Genomic DNA, 19,584 nt, shown 5'->3' with positions numbered 1-19,584 from the left:
TTGAGTACATTGATTGCGTTTCCTCCATTTATTGGATAGGCTTGTCCATAATTCGAAAATGCGTCTATTATGGTTAGAAACTTCTGTCCATCAGCCTGGAATAAATCGATGTGAACTATTTCCAGTGGTTTAGTGGGAGTTGGTGTAACCATAAATTTTGGTTTGGGAGGAAGTCTGTCATATTTATTTTCTTGACATATATCGCAGAAGTTTATGATATCTTCTATGTCTTTCTTCATATTAGGCCAGTAATATCTTCTTCTTATTTGGCTTTCTGTTTCAGCTATTCCTCTATGGTTCGTTTTACCTTCATGATAGTTTTTTATAATTTCTTTTTGTTGTCCTTCTAGATTAACATCTTCCAATAAAAGATTACATTTTACTAAGTCATATGCGTTGTTTTTGAAAGTTTTTCTGATAATTTCGCAAATTTCTGCAAAAATTTCTTCTTCTGCTTCAAATAAAATCGCATAATTCTTTTTCGGGTTGAGGTGTTCCTTAAAAATCTTTATGGTATCAGCTTTTAATTGATCTTTCGATAGCTGGATATGATAACGTCTTTTATTCGGAAAGGTTTGTATAATTGCTGGAGGTCGTGGATTGTAGTTGACGATTTTGACTATAATTTGGTTATTGTAGAAGTTAAGTGGTTTTTCCGAAATAGGTATACCAAGAATTGGGTTTTCTACTGCTGTATGTGTTGTTTCATTCCCGTCTTCATCCATGTTTTGATCTTCGTTTTCAACATTGTCTTCTGGGATATTTTGATCTTCGTTTTCAACAGTGTCTTCTGGGATGTTTTTTGGGATTAATTCTGTTGCTTTTTCTTCTACAATCGCGTTGATTATTCGATCTGCATCTGGATTATTAGTCGTTGACCATCCATCGTCTTCCATGTCTACTAAGTCGTCAAAGACTTCCTTAATTTGTGAATCGATGTCCTTAGTTTCCTTTGTGTGAATTTCGATTCGAGACAGTGCGTCGGCATTGGTATTAGCTTTTCCTTTTTTGTAAATTACCTCGTAGTCAAATTCTTCTAATTTTAATCTCCAACGTACTAGTTTGGAGTTGGGTTCCTTTAGGGAAAATAGATATTGCAAGGGACGGTGGTCTGAAAGTATTTTAAATTTCCTTCCAAATAGGTAGGGTCGGAAATACTTAGTTGCCCACACCATTGCTAGCATTTCCTTTTCTATTGTTCAGTATTTGGTCTCAGTTTCATTTAGTGTCCTGGAAGCGAAGGCAATTGGTTTATCACTGCCAACTGGTCCTTGGGAAAGTACTGCTCCGATAGAAAAATTGCTGGCATCTGTTGTGAGGTTAAAAGGTTTGGAAAAATCTGGATATTGCAATAAAGGCTCATTCATTAATAATTTCCTGCATTTTTCAAAGCATTCTACGAGCTCGGGTGTATGTTTGATCTTTGAGTCCTTTTTCAAGCATCTTGTTAGAGGTTTTGTGATTTTTGCGAAGTCTCGAATAAACTTTCTGTAATATCCCAAGAGTCCAAGGAATCCTCTAATTTCTTTTGCTGTTTTCGGTATTGGATATTTTTCTATTGCTTCAATTTTCGCTGGATTCGGTTTTATTCCTTCTTGTGTGACTACGTGTCCCAGAAAATTAACTTGCTTTTTTAAAAATTCGCATTTGTCAACTTGGATTTTTAGTCGGGCTTCTCTTAATCGTTGGAATACTTTTGTGAGATTTACTATGTGTTCCTGTAGTGATGTTGAGTATACTATTACGTCATCCATATAGACGAGACATATTTCTCCTTGAAGTCCCTTCAATACGTTGTCCATCATACGTTGGAACGTGGACGGAGCGTTCTTAAGTCCAAATGGCATTCTTAAATATTCATAGTGTCCATTTTCCACATTAAATGCTGTTTTGGGAATGTCTTCTTCAGCCATCTCGATTTGATGAAATCCGCTCGCTAAGTCGAGGGTCGTAAAATATTGACATCTTCCCAATTTGTCCAAAATATCGCTAATGTGAGGAATTCTGTATCGGTCGTCAATTGTCTTCTCGTTGACCTTTCTATAATCTACCACTATCCTCCACTTTATTTTACCGGATGAATCTGGTTTCTTTGCCACAATCCAAATGGGCGAGGACAATGGCGATTGGCTTGGTCGAATGATCCCTTGCTCTAACATTGAAGAGATTTGTTTCTTTACTTCTTCTTTGTGCACATACGGATACCGGTATGATTTCGTATATACAGGCTCTTCATCCTTGGTTTTGATGTGGTGTTTAACTTCGTTAGTAAAGCTGAGAGGAGTGTCTGGTTGATGAAATATATCGGAGAATTTTCGGCATAGTTGACGAACTTGATCCTCTTCTTCTTCGTTAAGATGTTCGGTTTTAATTAAGTCGTCGATATCTTGTCTGTAGTCTGGTCCGGAGGTTGTTTCCATGGAATATATATGGAAATCTTGAATGTCTATTTCCTGGCTTTCGAGTGGTTCCATAAGAGAAAGGTGAATGGGTTCTGACGTGAAGTTGGCAATTTCGGTCCAGGCGAGGTGGTTCTCGGCGTTAGTAAGGGCTTCTCGTACTACGACGCCTTGTACTTTTTGAGTTGGAATAATGATGGTTCCTTTTTCTTCTTTGACTGGAATTTTGACTTGGCTAATTGAATTTGGTTCCAAATGGATGTAATAAAATTGTGTTTTGTTTGTTTCATAATATTTGATAGGGATTGTAGAATCTTTTGTAACTAGAAGTGATTTAGGAAAGTTTAATTGGGCTTCGAAGAGTTTTAGATTATCGAGGCCAATAAGACCATCGAAAGTTTTGTGAAACTTGAAGAGATAAAATTTCATTTTGCTGTCAGAATTAAATTCTGAAAATGAAGGAATTTCAGCACAATATTTTTGGGAATAATTTTGAAAAATTGATGTGACGATGAAGGGTTCGTATTTTATATAATTTGGAAAATATGAAGAAGCTATTTCTGGATTAAGAAATGACTTTGTGGATCCTGTATCGATTAAAAGTCGTAAAGAAGGCTCAGAAATTTCAATGTAAGGTAGCTCCTTCTTGTCGGGAAATGAATGAAGTTCAATTACGTTTCGGCTGCTTCTGGTGGGTCCTCTCGAAAATTTACGTTTTCTTCGTATTCGGTTGGTTGATTTTCGTATGTATCTTGTAGAAAATTGTCGTATTCGGGTTCATAGTAATCATTGTAGTCGGCATTCTCTTCTTGCTCATCTCCGTGGCATTGTATATTGTAAAGTTCTTCTACGGTGAATTTTGGTTGTGCTCGGTAATTTGGTGTAAATTTTTGACGGCCTCCGGTTGTGGTTTCTGATATTCCACTCATAGGTGTTGGTCTAGGCTGCTTTGGCTGTCCGGGTTTGGGTGCCCATACATTTGACTGGTTCTGGGTCCTGAATGCTGGAGGGTTTGAATTTTGTCTAAATTGGTTGAAGTTTTGTTGTCTATGGGGTTGTTGAAACTGATTCTGTGGGTAGAATTGCCTGATTGGTTGCTGCCATTGCGGAAGTGCAAAATTTTGCTGTTGATAAAATGGTTTTTGGACAGGTAAAGGCATTTGCTTTCTCTGAGGTCGGCGTTCTTGATAATTTTCGCTTCTTCCTGATGTTGAAGGTTGACTTATTTGATTTTTTTGAAGATATCTAACATTATTTTCTTCCTGTACGTATTGTATCGCCGTAGCTAAACTTCCTGGTCTCATTGCTCTGATAACAGAGCCCATTGGTTCTCGTAGGCCTGCTAAAAATGTTGTAAGAGCTTGTTGACGGAAAAATTCCTGTTTGCTTCTTTTAATGTCGGCATTTACAGTATGTAATTCTAAGTAATTGTTGATACAGCTTAAAAGTCCCATTATTTTTTCGTAAAAATGCATGATAGATTCTGTTGCTCCTTGTCTTAAATTTACTAAGTCTCTTGTAAGCGAATTTTCGTCTCTTTGGTCTCCAAAATTTTGAATTCATGCATTTTTTATTTCGTCAAAAGTTTCGCATCCATATACAGATATAACTTCTTTGGCTCTACCTGTTAATTTACTTATAATACCATGAAGCAAAAATTTATTTTGGATATTAGCTGCATTTAGTCTATCATAATAATGGTTTAGAAGTATTGTAGAAACTTTAATAAATTCATGTAATTCATTTGGGTTTCCGTCGAAATTTGGAAGAATGCATAAATTTTTCACGTCAAATTGTGGAACTGCCATATTTAAAAAAAATTTCAATATATATAGTCAATAGTCAAATACGTATAGTAATTTCAAATATATCAATCTTAAACTGCTTATTATGTATCTATTAATCTCTAGTGTTTATTAATATATAGTATTTATTAAGCTATTCAAATTTTTCTTTAAATAAATTTCTAAATCTGGCTCTAAAGTCAATCTAAGGACTTAGAGGAGATATTTCTAAATTATTTTAATCTTTCTATTAATTTATTCAAATCTTTGTTTTTATCTTCTTAATCTAGCTCTGATTCAATCTAAGGACTCAGAGGAGTCTGATTTAATAATATCTCTTTCAAAAATTAATCTTCTTAATTCTAAGTAATAATAAAAATCGCTTACAGGATAAAGACGATGCCGATGTGCATTCCTTTGCTCCTGAAGGCTCCTAACTTCTATTTCTAACTGCTAATTCCCTCGGGTGAACTCTGCAACGGTTTCCCTGGGGCTGGTTCTTGGAACAGTGGACAAACACTTAAAAGTGACGAGGATCTGTAAAGACTCTTCCATTTCCGTACTGACTCTGCGCCAATTATGAATTTTCTTTGGAAAAACACTTTTTTAAAAAACTAAACTTCACAATTAAACTTTTATTTCGACAAACAAAGATTTTAGATACAACTCAATAATTTAAAATCAGACTTTACTTTAACATTTAAATTAGACTTTTATTTAGAGATTTTAATCAGACTGAAAAATATTGATTTTTACATGGTGTTTTATAATTTTATAATTGCTGATCTTGCTGTCCAATACGTCGCAATTAGGTCCAGAATGTTCAACGCTGCGACGCGGCGTAGCCTCGTGTTGATTCCACGTGGTAGAATATACTGGATGGTAGCGGTCGTTGTACTATAACTCGCGTTATGCACATAAAGGAAAGAGCAAAAAAAAACGGGAAAAATTACGATTTTAGTATGGTCGAAGCCGGGCCCCTTACATCGCCGGACCCCTTACATCGCCATGCCCCGGTAAAATGTACCGGCTGCACCGCCCTCTCGACGGGCCTGTTTATATGTATTACTGAATATAGAATAGATTACTTTTCCAATGAGCTACACAAAGGCACAAAAATATCATCCACTCAGTGCAGTAGAGAGAACAATATTACTTTGGTATCTAAGAAGAAAACGACTTATGGGCATAGGAGAGCAACAGAACAAACATGCTGCCAATTTAACAACCTATTAAGATAGGGACGTACTATTGATAGCCTTGTTATCAATATGCTCCTGGCAGAATGCTTGAAAACGACTACTACAAGCTATACTGAGACCGGAGTTTGCTCACAGCCTTAGAGTATCCTCAAAATATTCTGGACGACTTACACCACCAACGTAGAGGTATTGCGCCGAATGAGAAAACAAAAACAAATCTCTTTCACAATTAAGAAACGCAAACTTGAATACCTCGGTCATATTATGAGACATGACAATTATCATATACTCCAGCTGATAACACGGGGTAAAATAGAAAGCAAACGCGGACCCGGAAGAAGAAGACACTCATGGCTTCAAAACTTACGTCAATGGTTTGGATTAACATCGATCGAGTTATTCAGAAACGCCGCAAACAAAATTAAAATTGCTATTATGATAGCCAACCTCCGCAACGGACAAGGCACATGAAGAAAAAGAAGAGTTGGTGTAGGAATGTTTTATGTTCATGTTGTGAATAATATTTGTGTTATAAAAAAATGTTAATTTTATTTACATGTAATATTTTTGTTTTAGAAAAAAGTTTAAAATGTTTTTGATCCTTGGAGTAATACTATTAACTACTCTTATCTACTACTATATGATAAATCCGCTTTCCCACTGGAGAGAGCGGGGTATTCTACAGAAAGGCGTTTTAGAATCTTTCCACTTTTCATGGTTTGGTATTTTTTACCGCGTTTCTATGGCAGACAATATAATAAAAGCCTACAATGACTTTCCTGGAACCAGATATTATGGTTTATATCAGTTCAATGTTCCTACAATGCTACTCAAAGACGTCGATTTGATCAAGCAAATGGTGATAAAGGACTTCGATCATTTCAATGAACATCGTGCTTTTGCTAGGGAAGATGTTGATCCCATGTGGGCCAAGAATTTGTTTTCATTAACAGGTGAGTTTTTATATTGGTTTTTTACAAAAAATGTGTTTATAGTCCAGTTGTAAACTGTATAAAAATAGCTTAAATACATACCTATAATTAGAACGTCATTACACTACTAGAAAGTTGAAATGCCGAAACTCAACAAAAACCCGACTAGTAACGAGGTAGGATTTTCATTCTATTGAGAGACAATTGTGGCCTAGATATTTAAATTTCCTTTGTTTTATTGGGCTTACGATTTCTTTTCTTCTGCATTTCGTATCCAAAAAAAGTTGGGGTGCAGACCAATATATTTCCTTGATGCTTTATAGATCCTACATACGATCCATTCTAAATTATGGCTGTATTGTTTATGGTTCTACTTGCAAAACAAATCTTTTAACACTAGACAGAACACAATATAAATCTATAAAAATATGTCTAGGAGCTATGATGTCCTCACCAAGCCATGCAGTTCTAGCAGTGGCTCAAGAACCACCCTTATACATACGTAGGAAAATATTAGCCAACAAATGTCTAATAAAATACAGAACGTTTAATACAACTATGATTTACAATATAGGTCTACTTTTGACAGAAAATTTAACAAATTCTTACTGGAGGATCAAAAATTCGCCTCCTCTTACAGAATCTTTTATCGGTACGAATCTTTACCAACCTTATATTTTACAGCTACCAAAATTTCCTTTTTTCGAACATGACTTTGAAGTTCTGATTGACAAACTAACCATTATAATGCAATCTTATTCAGACTTGCCAACTTTAACAAATCTTATATTTAAATCCATACTAAGCAAATTAGGGAAAAATTTAACATTAATTTATACAGATAACAGATAAAGATTGGAATCTATGAAACTCCCTTCTGTTCGTGTAACAATGAGTCCATCGGGGATCTGAACCATGTATTCTTTGATTGTATTAATCATAGGGATCAGACTCGAAACTTATATTTGGGTTGAATTGACCTCAACATTAGCCTTCCAGTTAACATCAGCAATCTTTTATCTTATTCTGACAAATCTACATACAATATCTTAATCAAGTCTATTAATGATTCTAAGATAAAAATTTAAACATCTTTATAACAAAATTCTGTAGCAAAAAGATACTTTGTCTAATGCTATCTCTTTCTCTCCACACATACACAAACGATTTCTTTTTTCCAATTCTGTGGAGAACTTTTATATTGGTAACATATTCGATCCAGGATGCTTCTAGTTTTTTCATGCTCGTCTCTGTCAAGGCACGTATCCACTATGTTGGCGCACCGTGCTCCCTGTAACTGCTTCATTCGATACGGCATGCGCTCCTCTACATATAAACTGCCACGGAGCGCCGAGGAGAAGCGCGCATTGTTGCACTGTCCCGGAGCGCCAACGTACCCACTATGTGGAGCAGGTGCGGGAGCTCAGAGTAGGGATGGGAAAAACATACCGGTTATAACCTGAAACCGGTTTTTTTAATTCGAAACAACCGGTTTTACCGGTTGTTTTTTGTCCCGGTTATAACCGGTTTTTCTTTTTAAAGTAATAACCGGTGATTAACCGAATAAGTTACCTGTGGAAAAATAATTAATTTGGAGAAAAATTAAGAAATTTCTATCTATTTTCGATCTCAATCATATGTCTGTATTATAAATAATATGCGAAGTAATTAACCCAAACAACCATAATTCAACTTTTATTTACTAATAGAGAACTGGACGAAAATGTCACATCAGCTTTTATGAAACAATTTTGGGAATAGTTATTTAGATTTAGATGATAATATTTACATAAAAAAGTAAGTGATCTACTTGAAATCGATATTCCAACCATCATCTAAAAAATTGTTTATACTTAAGTACTTGAGACTCTTGTATGAAATGTGAATACCGAAATACGACTAGGAAACTCCATTATGTAATTTTTAAACAATAAATAATTCTTAGGAAATACAAGGTAAGTATTATACATAAGTATTAAAAAATATTACCTACTGAAATTTTTTGATGACAATAGAGAAGTAGATAATGAATTGGTTTATCGTATTTATTTTTAAGTAAAATATAAGTCATTTGGATATTTTTTTTAAACTCGATAGATCCAAGGGACATTTTGGTATATGGTAGATCTGTAGGATCATCACTTTTGGGAATATCCCAATTATTGACAACGCAACACATATACGCCGACGCCGTCTACAACGAGCGACGAATCAGAGATTGGGGTACTTTCGCCCATTTTTAGGGTGATTTGAATAGGGGTCGCCAAGTTCTTGAAAAATTCAAGATCTTGTCTTGATTTCAATCATAACTTTCATTCTTTTAAATGAGAAAGTACATCATGTGACACCTCATTTTTTTTTTTTTTGTTTATTGTGTCTCAACAACAAGGTTATTGACACTGGGCCAATTTTGTTACATAAGTTATTACATTAGATTATTGTTTACAATAGAGAGAAAATACCTAAAAAGGAAACATTAAATTTTATAGTACATATTGGTTTCACGCAGAAAGTCAAGTACATTCTGAACATGTTTCAAGTCACTGAGTATCACATTCGTAAGACCCTGTATCGAGTATTTTTTCGACAGACGAAATCCAGATTGAGCTGAATCTAAAATTTTGTATTTTGAGATACCATATTAGTCTTTTGTTTATTAGTTTTTCTAGGAGTTTACACAAGGTGCATGTTAGTGAAATAGGACGATACGAATTTGGGTTAGTAGAGGACTTGTCTTGTTTCTTGATTGGTATAACGATAGATTTCCTCCATAATGTTGGAAATTTTTGATCGGTCATTATTATGTTATAGAGTATTAGAAGTTTTTTGATGGCAGACGTAGGAAGATTTTTGAGGAATACGAAGGGGATGTTGTCGGGACCTGCAGCGGAATTCTTACAAGTTGGAAGAACATTTAATAATTCCTGAAGTGTAAAAGGAGTGTTTAAGACAGTAGAGTAAAATTCGAGTGATTGAGAAGGATATTGTACAGAAGGGCTTGCCTGTTTGGGTATGTTCTTATTTTTAAACCGTTGATAGAAATTTTCGGCAATTACGTTAACAATTTCTTGGTCATCCGTAACTAAATTGGTTTTATGTAAAATAGCTGGAATTTTTGTGACACCTCATTTAAAAGCTTTTGAAATACTGATTACAAAAATATATAATACTTGTGCAAATTTTCGGTCCATTGCTTTTTAACTGCATTCATTTGTTTTTGAAACATGAGAAAACTAATAAGAATGTTTGAAAAATTTAAACGCAGAATAGTATAGTATATGGCTTAACACCCCATGTGGGGTTTCGCCGCTTTCGCTTTCTAGATCCATTTTACAGGGTGAATCAGTCCCCATGATCATTGTATTTGTTCACTAATATGTCTCCATTTCTTCCGGTCTATTGCCCTCTCTTTCCATTTTGTAATTCCTGATCCTCTTAAGTCCTCCTCTACTTCAGTTAACCATTTCGATCTCGGTCGACCACGTCTCCTTTTTCCTCCTGGTTGCCACAATATCATAGCTTTTGATACTGATTCTGGTCCTTGTCTCCATATGTGACCTAGCCATTTGGTTCTTTGTACTTTTATTTTCTTTACTCTATCTTCACCATTTAATTCTTCTAAAATTTCTTTATTCGTTCTCCTTCTATAGTCTTGTTCTTCGATTCTCACTGGACCCAGTATTGTGCTTATTATCTTTCGTTCATTTATCCTTAATTTCTCTTCTTCTTTTTTTGTCATAGTCATGGTTTCTGCTGCATACATCGTTATTGGTCTTTTTATTGTTTTATATATATTCATTTTTGTTTGTTTGGTCAATATTTTACTCTTTAGTAGTTTTCTATTTGCTTGGAATACCCGGTTTGTCGCAGTTATTCTTTCTTCGATCTCCGTTTTTCTTTCCCCTTTGTTATTTATCATAACGCCCAGGTATTTAAATTTCTGTACTTCCTCGAATTTTTTATTTCCTATCCTTATCTCTCTGTTTTGTTCTGCTTTTCCGAGTCTCATGAATTTTAAACGCAGAATGAAAAATTATATTATTACCGAGGACCCAAAGTCCCTGAAAACTTGTATAATGTTTATTTTAATAATTTACATTGGTAATAAAAAGATAAAGTTAAGTATGATTTTTTTAATTTCAAATATATCATTTAATGTTGTTCTGAAGTTATTTCCTTGTGGCATTTTTATAATTACGTATTTTTTATGGGAAATAAGCCACAATTTTACTAAAAAATGAATTTATTAACGTTTCGAAGCCCAAATCGGGTTTCGTTGTCAAAATACAAAATACTATTAAAATAAAACAAACATGTTGTTGCTAAGTAAAAAAATTCTTCTAATAATTTATTTAATCTGACTCATTTATATTGGCAATTCAGACGTATATTATACATTTTAAAGTAGAAGACTTTAAAATGATATCGCCAATATTTATGAGTTGCGTTCCTGGGACGACTTTACTAAAAGATAGTTCATTCGATTACATGAAATCAATCCCAACTCAAGAATATCCGTCGCAAAAAATCATAGCATGTGATCTGTCTTTAAAAAGACAACCAAATGCAACGATGACAGTAAAATTCTCGCGTTAGAGATTCCATAGTAAATCACGAGGGAAAACCAGGAAAAAACCTCGTGATACTATCCCGACATCGTAAGTATTTGGTCTTACATTTAATCTACCTTCAAAAAACTAATACCAAATTCTGACTTTAATATGTTTAAATTATAAATAATATTAATATTACATAGATATACAATAAGTAATACTAAAATATAAAATTTGTACTAACTCGATATGTTATTGACTTACTAATCGTGGTATTTTCTTTCTATTGACTTCCTCTTTCAGTATGGGTAACCACATCCTACTGCATTCTACCGAGGAATTTGCGACACAATTGGTTTCATTTAGCATAATTAGAGCCGCTTCTTTGATTTTTCTCTTTTTACGATCTGATTCTTTCAGGACTATACTTGAATCTCTCCACTGAACTCTATGTTCATTATCCCATGCGTGTTGACATATCTGACATCTATCAAATTCTCTGTTTTTAATATAAGACTGATGTTCTCTTATTCTAACGTTTAATGGTCTTGATGTTTCACCTAAATAAAATTGTTCGCATTCACAAGGTATTCTATAAATGCAATTCTTTGTTCTTTCTTGTTCATTGTTAGGTTTAGTTTTAGATAGAATAGATCTCAATGTGTTTGTTGTTTTGAATGTTGTTGAAATGTTGAATTTATTTCCTATCGTTTTAAGTTTCTCGGATAGTCCTTTTATATATGGTATTGTTATTTTCCTCGTATTATTTCTTGTGAATGTTGTAAGATCCCGTTCTAAGTTGTTCTGTTCCATTCGATCTAATCTTGGATATTCTTGAGTTGGGATTGATTTCATGTAATCGAATGAACTATCTTTTAGTAAAGTCGTCCCAGGAACGCAACTCATAAATATTGGCGATATCATTTTAAAGTCTTCTACTTTAAAATGTATAATATACGTCTGAATTGCCAATATAAATGAATCAGATTAAATAAATTATTAGAAGAATTTTTTTACTTAGCAACAACATGTTTGTTTTATTTTAATAGTATTTTGTATTTTGACAACGAAACCCGATTTGGGCTTCGAAACGTTAATAAATTCATTTTTTAGTAAAATTGTGGCTTATTTCCCATAAAAAATACGTAATTATATCATTTAAGTAAAATAAACTTTTTGAACATGAAGAGAAGTATTCACATTTCACAAATTCTTGTTCAGCCGAAACGCGTCCAATTTTATTGATCTTTTTAGTAAAAAACTTTGTGGTACCTACTTCTTCGAGTTTTTTGTACTTTGTTAGAAACTTTCTGTTTATTCTAAGGTATTTTCGGCCCTCAGTAATAATGTAATCTTTCCATTGGTGGTGTATTGGCTAAACGTGCAGGACAGGGCAGGGTATGGTGCTGATAGAAAAGGCATTCAGGCATCAAATATCCAAAAATCTTTTCAGGCCATAATAATGAAAAGACCTTCTCCAAACGAAATAAAAACTTATACTGAAATGATGGCATCTCCTGAGGTAAAATGTTCCGGAAGTAAAATGAGCCTCCATTCGGATCTCCGGGTGAGAACTATCTCAGGGGGAACACCATTGCAGGTTAGAAAAATCAGGATAGGGTCTTGGAATCTTGGTAGTCTTACAGGTAAGAGTCTGGAGTTAGTGGATGCGCTCAAACGAAGAAGAGTTCAAATTGCTTGTATTCAAGAAACTAGGTGGAAAGGACAAAGGGCGAAAGAACTAGGTGATGGATATAAATTGTGGTATGTAGGGAGTAGTAACACTAGAAATGGAGTTGGTATAATTGCTGATAGTGAAATAAAAGATAACGTAGTAGAAGTTGTAAGAACGAGTGATAGAATGATGTCAGTGAAATTTGTAATTGATAAAGAGGTATTGAATGTTGTGTGTGTGTATGCTCCTCAAACAGGTCTGGGTGAGAATGAAAGAAGAGCTTTCTATGATCAATTAGGAGACGTACTGAGTGATATTCCAGCGGAGGAGAAAGTTATAATAGGAGGTGATTTCAATGCACATGTGGGCCAAGCCAAGACAGGATATGAAACAATACATGGGGGATTAGGCTTTGGAACTAGAAATGAAGCTGGAGATGACATGCTAGAATTAGCAACAGCATTGGATATTGCGATTGTTAACACATTCTTTAAAAAGAGAGAAACTCAACTTATTACCTACAAAAGTGGACAATATCAATCCCAAATAGACTACTTCATGATAAGGAAAGAAGACATACGTGAATGCAAGGACTGCCAGGTAATAGTTAGTGAGACAGTAAGCCAACAACATAAGCTGCTTGTTCTGGACATCGAAGTAAAAAGCGAGATTAAACAAAAATATCGGAGAGGACCACAAAAAATCAAGTGGTGGATGCTAAAAAAAGATGAGAAGGAAGGTCTATTCAGGGAAAGAATAGTAGGAAAAATATGTTGGAACATGAAAGGAAGCCCTAATACAATTTGGGGAAGAATGGCCAATATTATTAGAGAGACGGCTATTGAAATACTTGGGAAAACGTCAGGAAAGAAGTTTGAGGATAAAGAGACTTGGTGGTGGTCAAATGAAGTACAAGGAAAAATAAAAGAGAAGAGAAAATTATATAAAAAGTGGCAAGAAACCAGATCGGACATAGATCTTCAAAACTATATGGTCGCCAAAAAGGAAGCGAAAGTAGCAGTAGCAAAAGCTAAAGCAGAAGCGTATTCAAACCTATACGATCACCTTGATACCAGGGAAGGCGAAACGAAGATATATAAAATAGCCAAACAGAGAGCAAAGAAAGCAAAAGATTTTAATCAGATTAGATGTATCCGAGATGAAAATAATAAAATACTAGTTCACGAAAGGGATGTCAAAAAGAGATGGAGAAAATACTTTGACAGCTTATTAAATGAAGAATTTGACAGACAGCCTGTAGAGTCAACGGAGACAGTAGCAGCAATGGTCACCAAAATAACCAACGAGGAAGTGGCTCAAGCGCTTCAAAAAATAAAGAAAGGAAAAGCGGTAGGACCAGATGATATTCCTGGGGAATCAATTTGGCTTTATGCAGGGTAGATCAACAACAGATGCAATTTTCATTATAAGGCATTTGATCGAAAAATATAGGAGTAAAGAAACAAACGCTCATATGGTATTCATTGATCTTGAGAAAGCATATGATAGAGTTCCTCGAGAGATTCTGTGGTGGGCACTCAATAAGGAAGGAGTCCCTGGTGAATATGTAAAGATTGTGAGGGATATGTATGAGCGAGTAACGACTAGTGTTAGGACAGGTGTGGGAGAGACTGATAAATTTCATGTGAAAGTAGGATTGCATCAAGGTTTTGTGCTTAGTCCGTATTTATTCTCATTAGTTTTGGACCAGATAACAGCGAAAATACAGGGTAACATTCCATGGTGCTTAATGTATGCTGATGATGTCGTGTTAGTAGGAAATAGTGAAAGAGACTTAGAACAAAAACTGGAACAGTGGAGACAAGCTCTGGAGAAAAAAGGTTTAAAACTTAGTAGGACAAAAACAGAGTATTTGGAATGTTCATTTAAAGATGGAGCTACTACAAATAAAATGGTATCTTTGGATGGTGAAATGATTGTAAAAAGCAATCATTTTAAGTACCTAGGATCGGTATTACAGAGTAATGGAGAAATAGATGGAGATGCATGCAGTAGAATTAGGGCTGGATGGATGAAGTGGAAAGAAGCGAGTGGTGTGTTGTGTGACAGAAAAATTCCAATGAAGCTGAAGGGAAAATTCTATAAAACAGCCATAAGACCAGCTATGATGTACGGAACTGAATGTTGGGCAGTGAAAAAGAAAGAGGAACAGCGAATGCATGTGGCGGAAATGAGAATGCTTAGATGGATGAGTGGAGTGACAAAGAAAGATAAAATTAGAAATGAGTATATTAGGGGAAGTCTAGGTGTGGCACCAATTGATGCCAAAATGAGAGAGCATAGGTTAATATGGTTTGGTCATGTTCAACGTCGAGACGTTAACCACCCAATAGGAAGAATAGCTGAAGTGCAGATTCCTGGAAGGAGTAGGAGAGGAAGACCAAAGAAGACCTGGGGGGAGACGATAAGGCAGGACATGTTGGTAAATGGGATTAACATTGATATGGCCCAAGATAGAATTGTGTGGAGAAATGCAATTAGGGAAGCCGACCCCGCATAGGGATAAGGCAAAGAGAATAATGAGAAATAATGTAATCTTTCATTCTGCGTTTAAATCTTTCAAAAATTCATAGTCATTAGTTTTCTCAGGATTCGGAAAACATTAATGCATTTAAAAAGCATTTGACCGAAATTTGGCGCAAGTATTATACATTTTGGTAATCAGTATTTCGAAAGATTTTAAATGAGGTGTCACATGATGTACTTTCACATTTAAAAAAATCAAAGTGATGAGTGGCACCTGAAGAGGGATCGCATAAAGTTGGCAACATAAAAGTGCAACCAGATTATGAAGGAGTTATTTTCATGTTTTACATAAGATCTTTAGTGTTTCGCAGTGTACATAATTGTTCGGACATGGTGCCTTGTTATTTTTCAGTGTTGCAATGATCCATTATACCAAATCGAATCGAAAAGTATATTTGTGATACCAAGCAGAATGACAATAAAAACTTTATAATATTTAATATATTTTTTGTAGGTAACAAATGGAGAAACATGCGATCCACCCTTAGCCCTTCTTTCACCAGCAGCAAGATGAAAGGAATGTTTGTCTTAATGAAAGCTAACGCTGAAAGATTCGTCAATTTTTATCTCAATCAAAACAAAGAGATTATTCAGGTAGAAATGAAAGAAGTATCTACACGATATAGTAACGATGTTATAGCTTCCACAGCCTTTGGATTCGACTGTGATTCCCTGGCTGAGCCAAACAATGAGTTCTACATAATGGGAAAAAATCTCACCGCCTTTGGTAGATTCAGTACGATAATTAGATTTCTTTTTAGCATGTTTCTACCAAATGTAGCTAAGGTAAATATGAGGGTGGGGGGTACAATAAATAAACTAGCGTGTGGTTCCTCATAGATGACTTATTAGTCCAGTCTTCAGAGACAAAAATGCCACTGAATTTCTAATAGTAGGGGAGGAAAGTATGCTAAATTTGCAGTCACTCGAGCGCTTTGGGGACCTATTGGGTTGTGATTATTAGGTCCTAAAACTAAAAAAGTTAAGTAAAATTTTCCATTTTAGTGGGGATTTTCCATTTTTAATTTAGTTTTCAATTTCCAACAATGGTTTTTTCGATTATAGCTCCATCTATCCATAATTCGAAAAAATGTTTCGAATAAAAGTTGCTTATTTTTTCGTAAAGAATCCAAACCTGTAATAAAAATTTGGGGCTCCTATTTAAGATTTTAAAGTAACCCCCCACCCCACCTCCGCGGGGGGTCGAGTTTGGTACCATTCGATAGATTTTTTAAAAATATTGAATAAGTGTAGTTTGCGTTTTTCGATCTGATGTTTATTTTGCGAAATATTGCGGGATTTGTATTTAAAATTTTAAATTTACCCCCCACCCCTCTCCGTGGGCGTCATGTTTGGTATCACTCGATAGATTTTTGAAAAATATTGAACACGTATTTTTTAGTTTTTCGATATGACGTTCATTTCGCGAAATATTCGCTTTTTTGTGAAACTTTTTGACCCTCCCATTTCCTTACTTGTTTGTTCAATTGCTCACTTACTTCACCAATTGCTCAATTCGTCAGATTTTTGAAATATACACTCTTTTGCATGTACCTACTTAACTTACCTGATCTTAATCTGACAATTGAGGCGTTCTTTGCAAAAACCTATGGTATTGAAGGACTAATTACCTACGTTCTTTGCGTAAGAAAATTCCATTAAAACCACAGTAATCCAAGATATAAGCGACAAAAATATAGGTGATTCCGCATAAACCCCATATATTTCGCAATTTCCTTCAAAACCACCGTTGTTAATGACTATTGATGTTTTTGCGGGAAACTTTATCGCTTGGCTGTCAGTAGGTTTTTACAGGTTAACGTTCCTTCGAATAGTTGTGTTGTGTGATTTTATAAGTAAACACCATTTTTTGTTCATTTTTTATTTTGGTTTATTACTATAAATATCATTTTTCCTATAAATTAATGAAAATTTCCTGCAAAAACCCCATATGTCAAATGAATAAATGCCCTTCATAAAAAAACCAAAGGAAAAAATAATGTTATTTATATTGTAAACTGTGTGTAATCGTCAAAATAATAAATCACTAATTTGAGAATTTCTGTAAGCTTAATACGGTTCAATTAAATAACTTTTTTTTAAATATCTTTAATGTTGTAAATAATGACAAATGGGGTTTTTGTAAAGAACCCCTGAATTTCGAGTATTTATAAGGGTAGATTTTTTTCGGGCCCCCCTTAACGAACGCCCCTGTGTTAAGAGTCAATATATGGTAGAAGTACATCTGCAGGGTACCAGGTTTCTCCCCATATGATAATCTGACGCGCTCGAGTAACTTGAAAAAATCCCCGCTTGGGTCCCCTACCATAAAAATCATACAAACAAGATGAATTTTGTTAAGAATGTAAATTTTTTGCAAACCCGAAACGACGAACTAACATAAACATATGATGCCGAAACCCAAAAATAATGAATTAAAGAAACACAACAGATGATTAAGGACAGAAGCTGCATGGATCGAAATTCACTAGAATATAATGAATTTAATAGGGCAATAAGAACAAGAATAAGACAAGACATCGGGGGCAACAATATCGAAAAAATCAAAAATATTATAGAGAAAAACCGGAGTATGAAAGTGTTAAAAACTCTAAATATCAAAGGCCGACAACAAATACACCAAATAAAGAATAAGAATGGAATCGTTATAAACGACAAAAATCAGATAATAAACATTATTGAAGATTATTATACAGAATTATACTCATCCAGCGTAGCAAAATCCGAAACCAATGATATGGAACGAAGAATACCAAATGTAGGATCTGAAACACTACCAGAAATTACCCCCTTAACGAACGCCCCTGTGTTAAGAGCCAATATATGGTAGAAGTACATCTGCAGGGTACCAGGTTTCTCCCCATATGATAATCTGACGCGCTCGAGTAACTTGAAAAAATCCCCGCTTGGGCTCCCCTACCATAAAAATCATACATGAAGATGAATTTTGTTAAGAATGTAAATTTTTTGCAAACCCGAAACGACGAACTAACATAAACATATGATGCCGAAACCCAAAAATAATGAATTAAAGAAACACAACAGATGATTAAGGACAGAAGCTGCATGGATCGAAATTCACTAGAATATAATGAATTTAATAGGGCAATAAGAACAAGAATAAGACAAGACATCGGGGGCAACAATATCGAAAAAATCAAAAATATTATAGAGAAAAACCGGAGTATGAAAGTGTTAAAAACTCTAAATATCAAAGGCCGACAACAAATACACCAAATAAAGAATAAGAATGGAATCGTTATAAATGACAAAAATCAGATAATAAACATTATTGAAGATTATTATACAGAATTATACTCATCCAGCGTAGCAAAATCCGAAACCAATGATATGGAACGAAGAATACCAAATGTAGGATCTGAAACACTACCAGAAATTACCAACGAGGAAGTTATAATGCCTTGAAACAAATGAAAAATGGAAAATCTCTTGGAGACGACCAAATAACAAAAGAAATGATTACAGCTGGAGGTCAAATTACTGTGGAGGCAATTAAAATCCTAATGAACAAGTGTCTCTTTGGGGCTGCTATTCCAACCTCTTGGCAAAGTGCGCAGGTACTTTTACTTAGAGATGCATCAAGTCAAACTAATTTGATTTTACTCAACAAACTTGACTTGACTTGAAAATCAAACTTTTTGTATAAAAAAGTTTGACTTGACTTGATTCCGATATCTTTAGGTTTGACTTGAATTCAAACATCTTCAAACAGTTTGAAAAGTTTGAATATTACGCAACGAGTTTATTTTCAATTTTAAATGAGACCGCCTACGCCTTTATTTGTTCAGTGGCGGATCAACGGGGGATGGGGAGGGGTAGGGGAAATTCCCCCCTCCCAACAAGCTCCAAAAATTTTTTTGACAAATTTCAATAAACATAGAAATGTATTGGCTGATACGATATTTAAACCGCAGACAGACAAATAAAACCCAATAAACGCGCCAGGTAGGATAATTATTATTAAGAAAGCTTAATGCATATTTTTTATACATTAATTTTTTTTAAATTTACACCCAACATTTGTAGCCTTTATCCGAAAAAAAATTTAAATTGTAGATATAAAACCATATAGACCTGGATCCCGCGTACCAAAAAAAAGTTGATTAATAGCAAGCTGAAAATTTGTTAATAGCTTAACGGTGTCTAGTCAGACAAACTTTGATGTATGGGAACACTGGAACAGAAGAAGTTTTAATTGTGAAAAAGGTTAAAAATTTAGAACGTCAGACTACGTAAACGTTCCATGTATTTTGTCGGACAGAACTTCCAATTGATTTGTTATAGGTCTGGATCCCGCGTATGAAAAAAAAGTTGATTAATAGCAAGCTGAAAATTTGTTAATAGCTTAAGGGTGTCTAGTCGGATAAACTTTGATATATGGGAACACTGGAACAGGGGAAGTTTTAATTGTGGAACAGGTTAAAAATTTGGAACGGTCAGACCACGAAAA

The 19,584-nt window shown here is 34.6% G+C and overlaps 1 protein-coding gene across 2 annotated transcripts in view; it reads left to right on the top strand.

Moving 5' to 3' along the window:
- The window catches only part of LOC114329101 (cytochrome P450 9e2), a 74,501-nt gene that overhangs the window by 26,095 nt on the left and 28,822 nt on the right, over nucleotides 1–19,584 (top strand). For both annotated transcript variants that reach the window (XM_028278114.2, XM_028278115.2), the window contains exons 2-3: nucleotides 5,962–6,338; nucleotides 15,547–15,878. In XM_028278114.2, coding sequence (XP_028133915.2) covers nucleotides 5,975–6,338; nucleotides 15,547–15,878 — 696 coding nt within the window. In that variant the 5' untranslated portion in view covers nucleotides 5,962–5,974. The remainder of the gene's footprint in view (nucleotides 1–5,961; nucleotides 6,339–15,546; nucleotides 15,879–19,584) is intronic.

Source organism: Diabrotica virgifera, chromosome 1, assembly GCF_917563875.1.
Source record: "Diabrotica virgifera virgifera chromosome 1, PGI_DIABVI_V3a".
NCBI lineage: Eukaryota > Metazoa > Arthropoda > Insecta > Coleoptera > Chrysomelidae > Diabrotica > Diabrotica virgifera.
The sequence above is the reverse complement of the archived record's forward strand: the minus strand, read 5'-3'. Positions and strand labels throughout refer to the sequence as shown.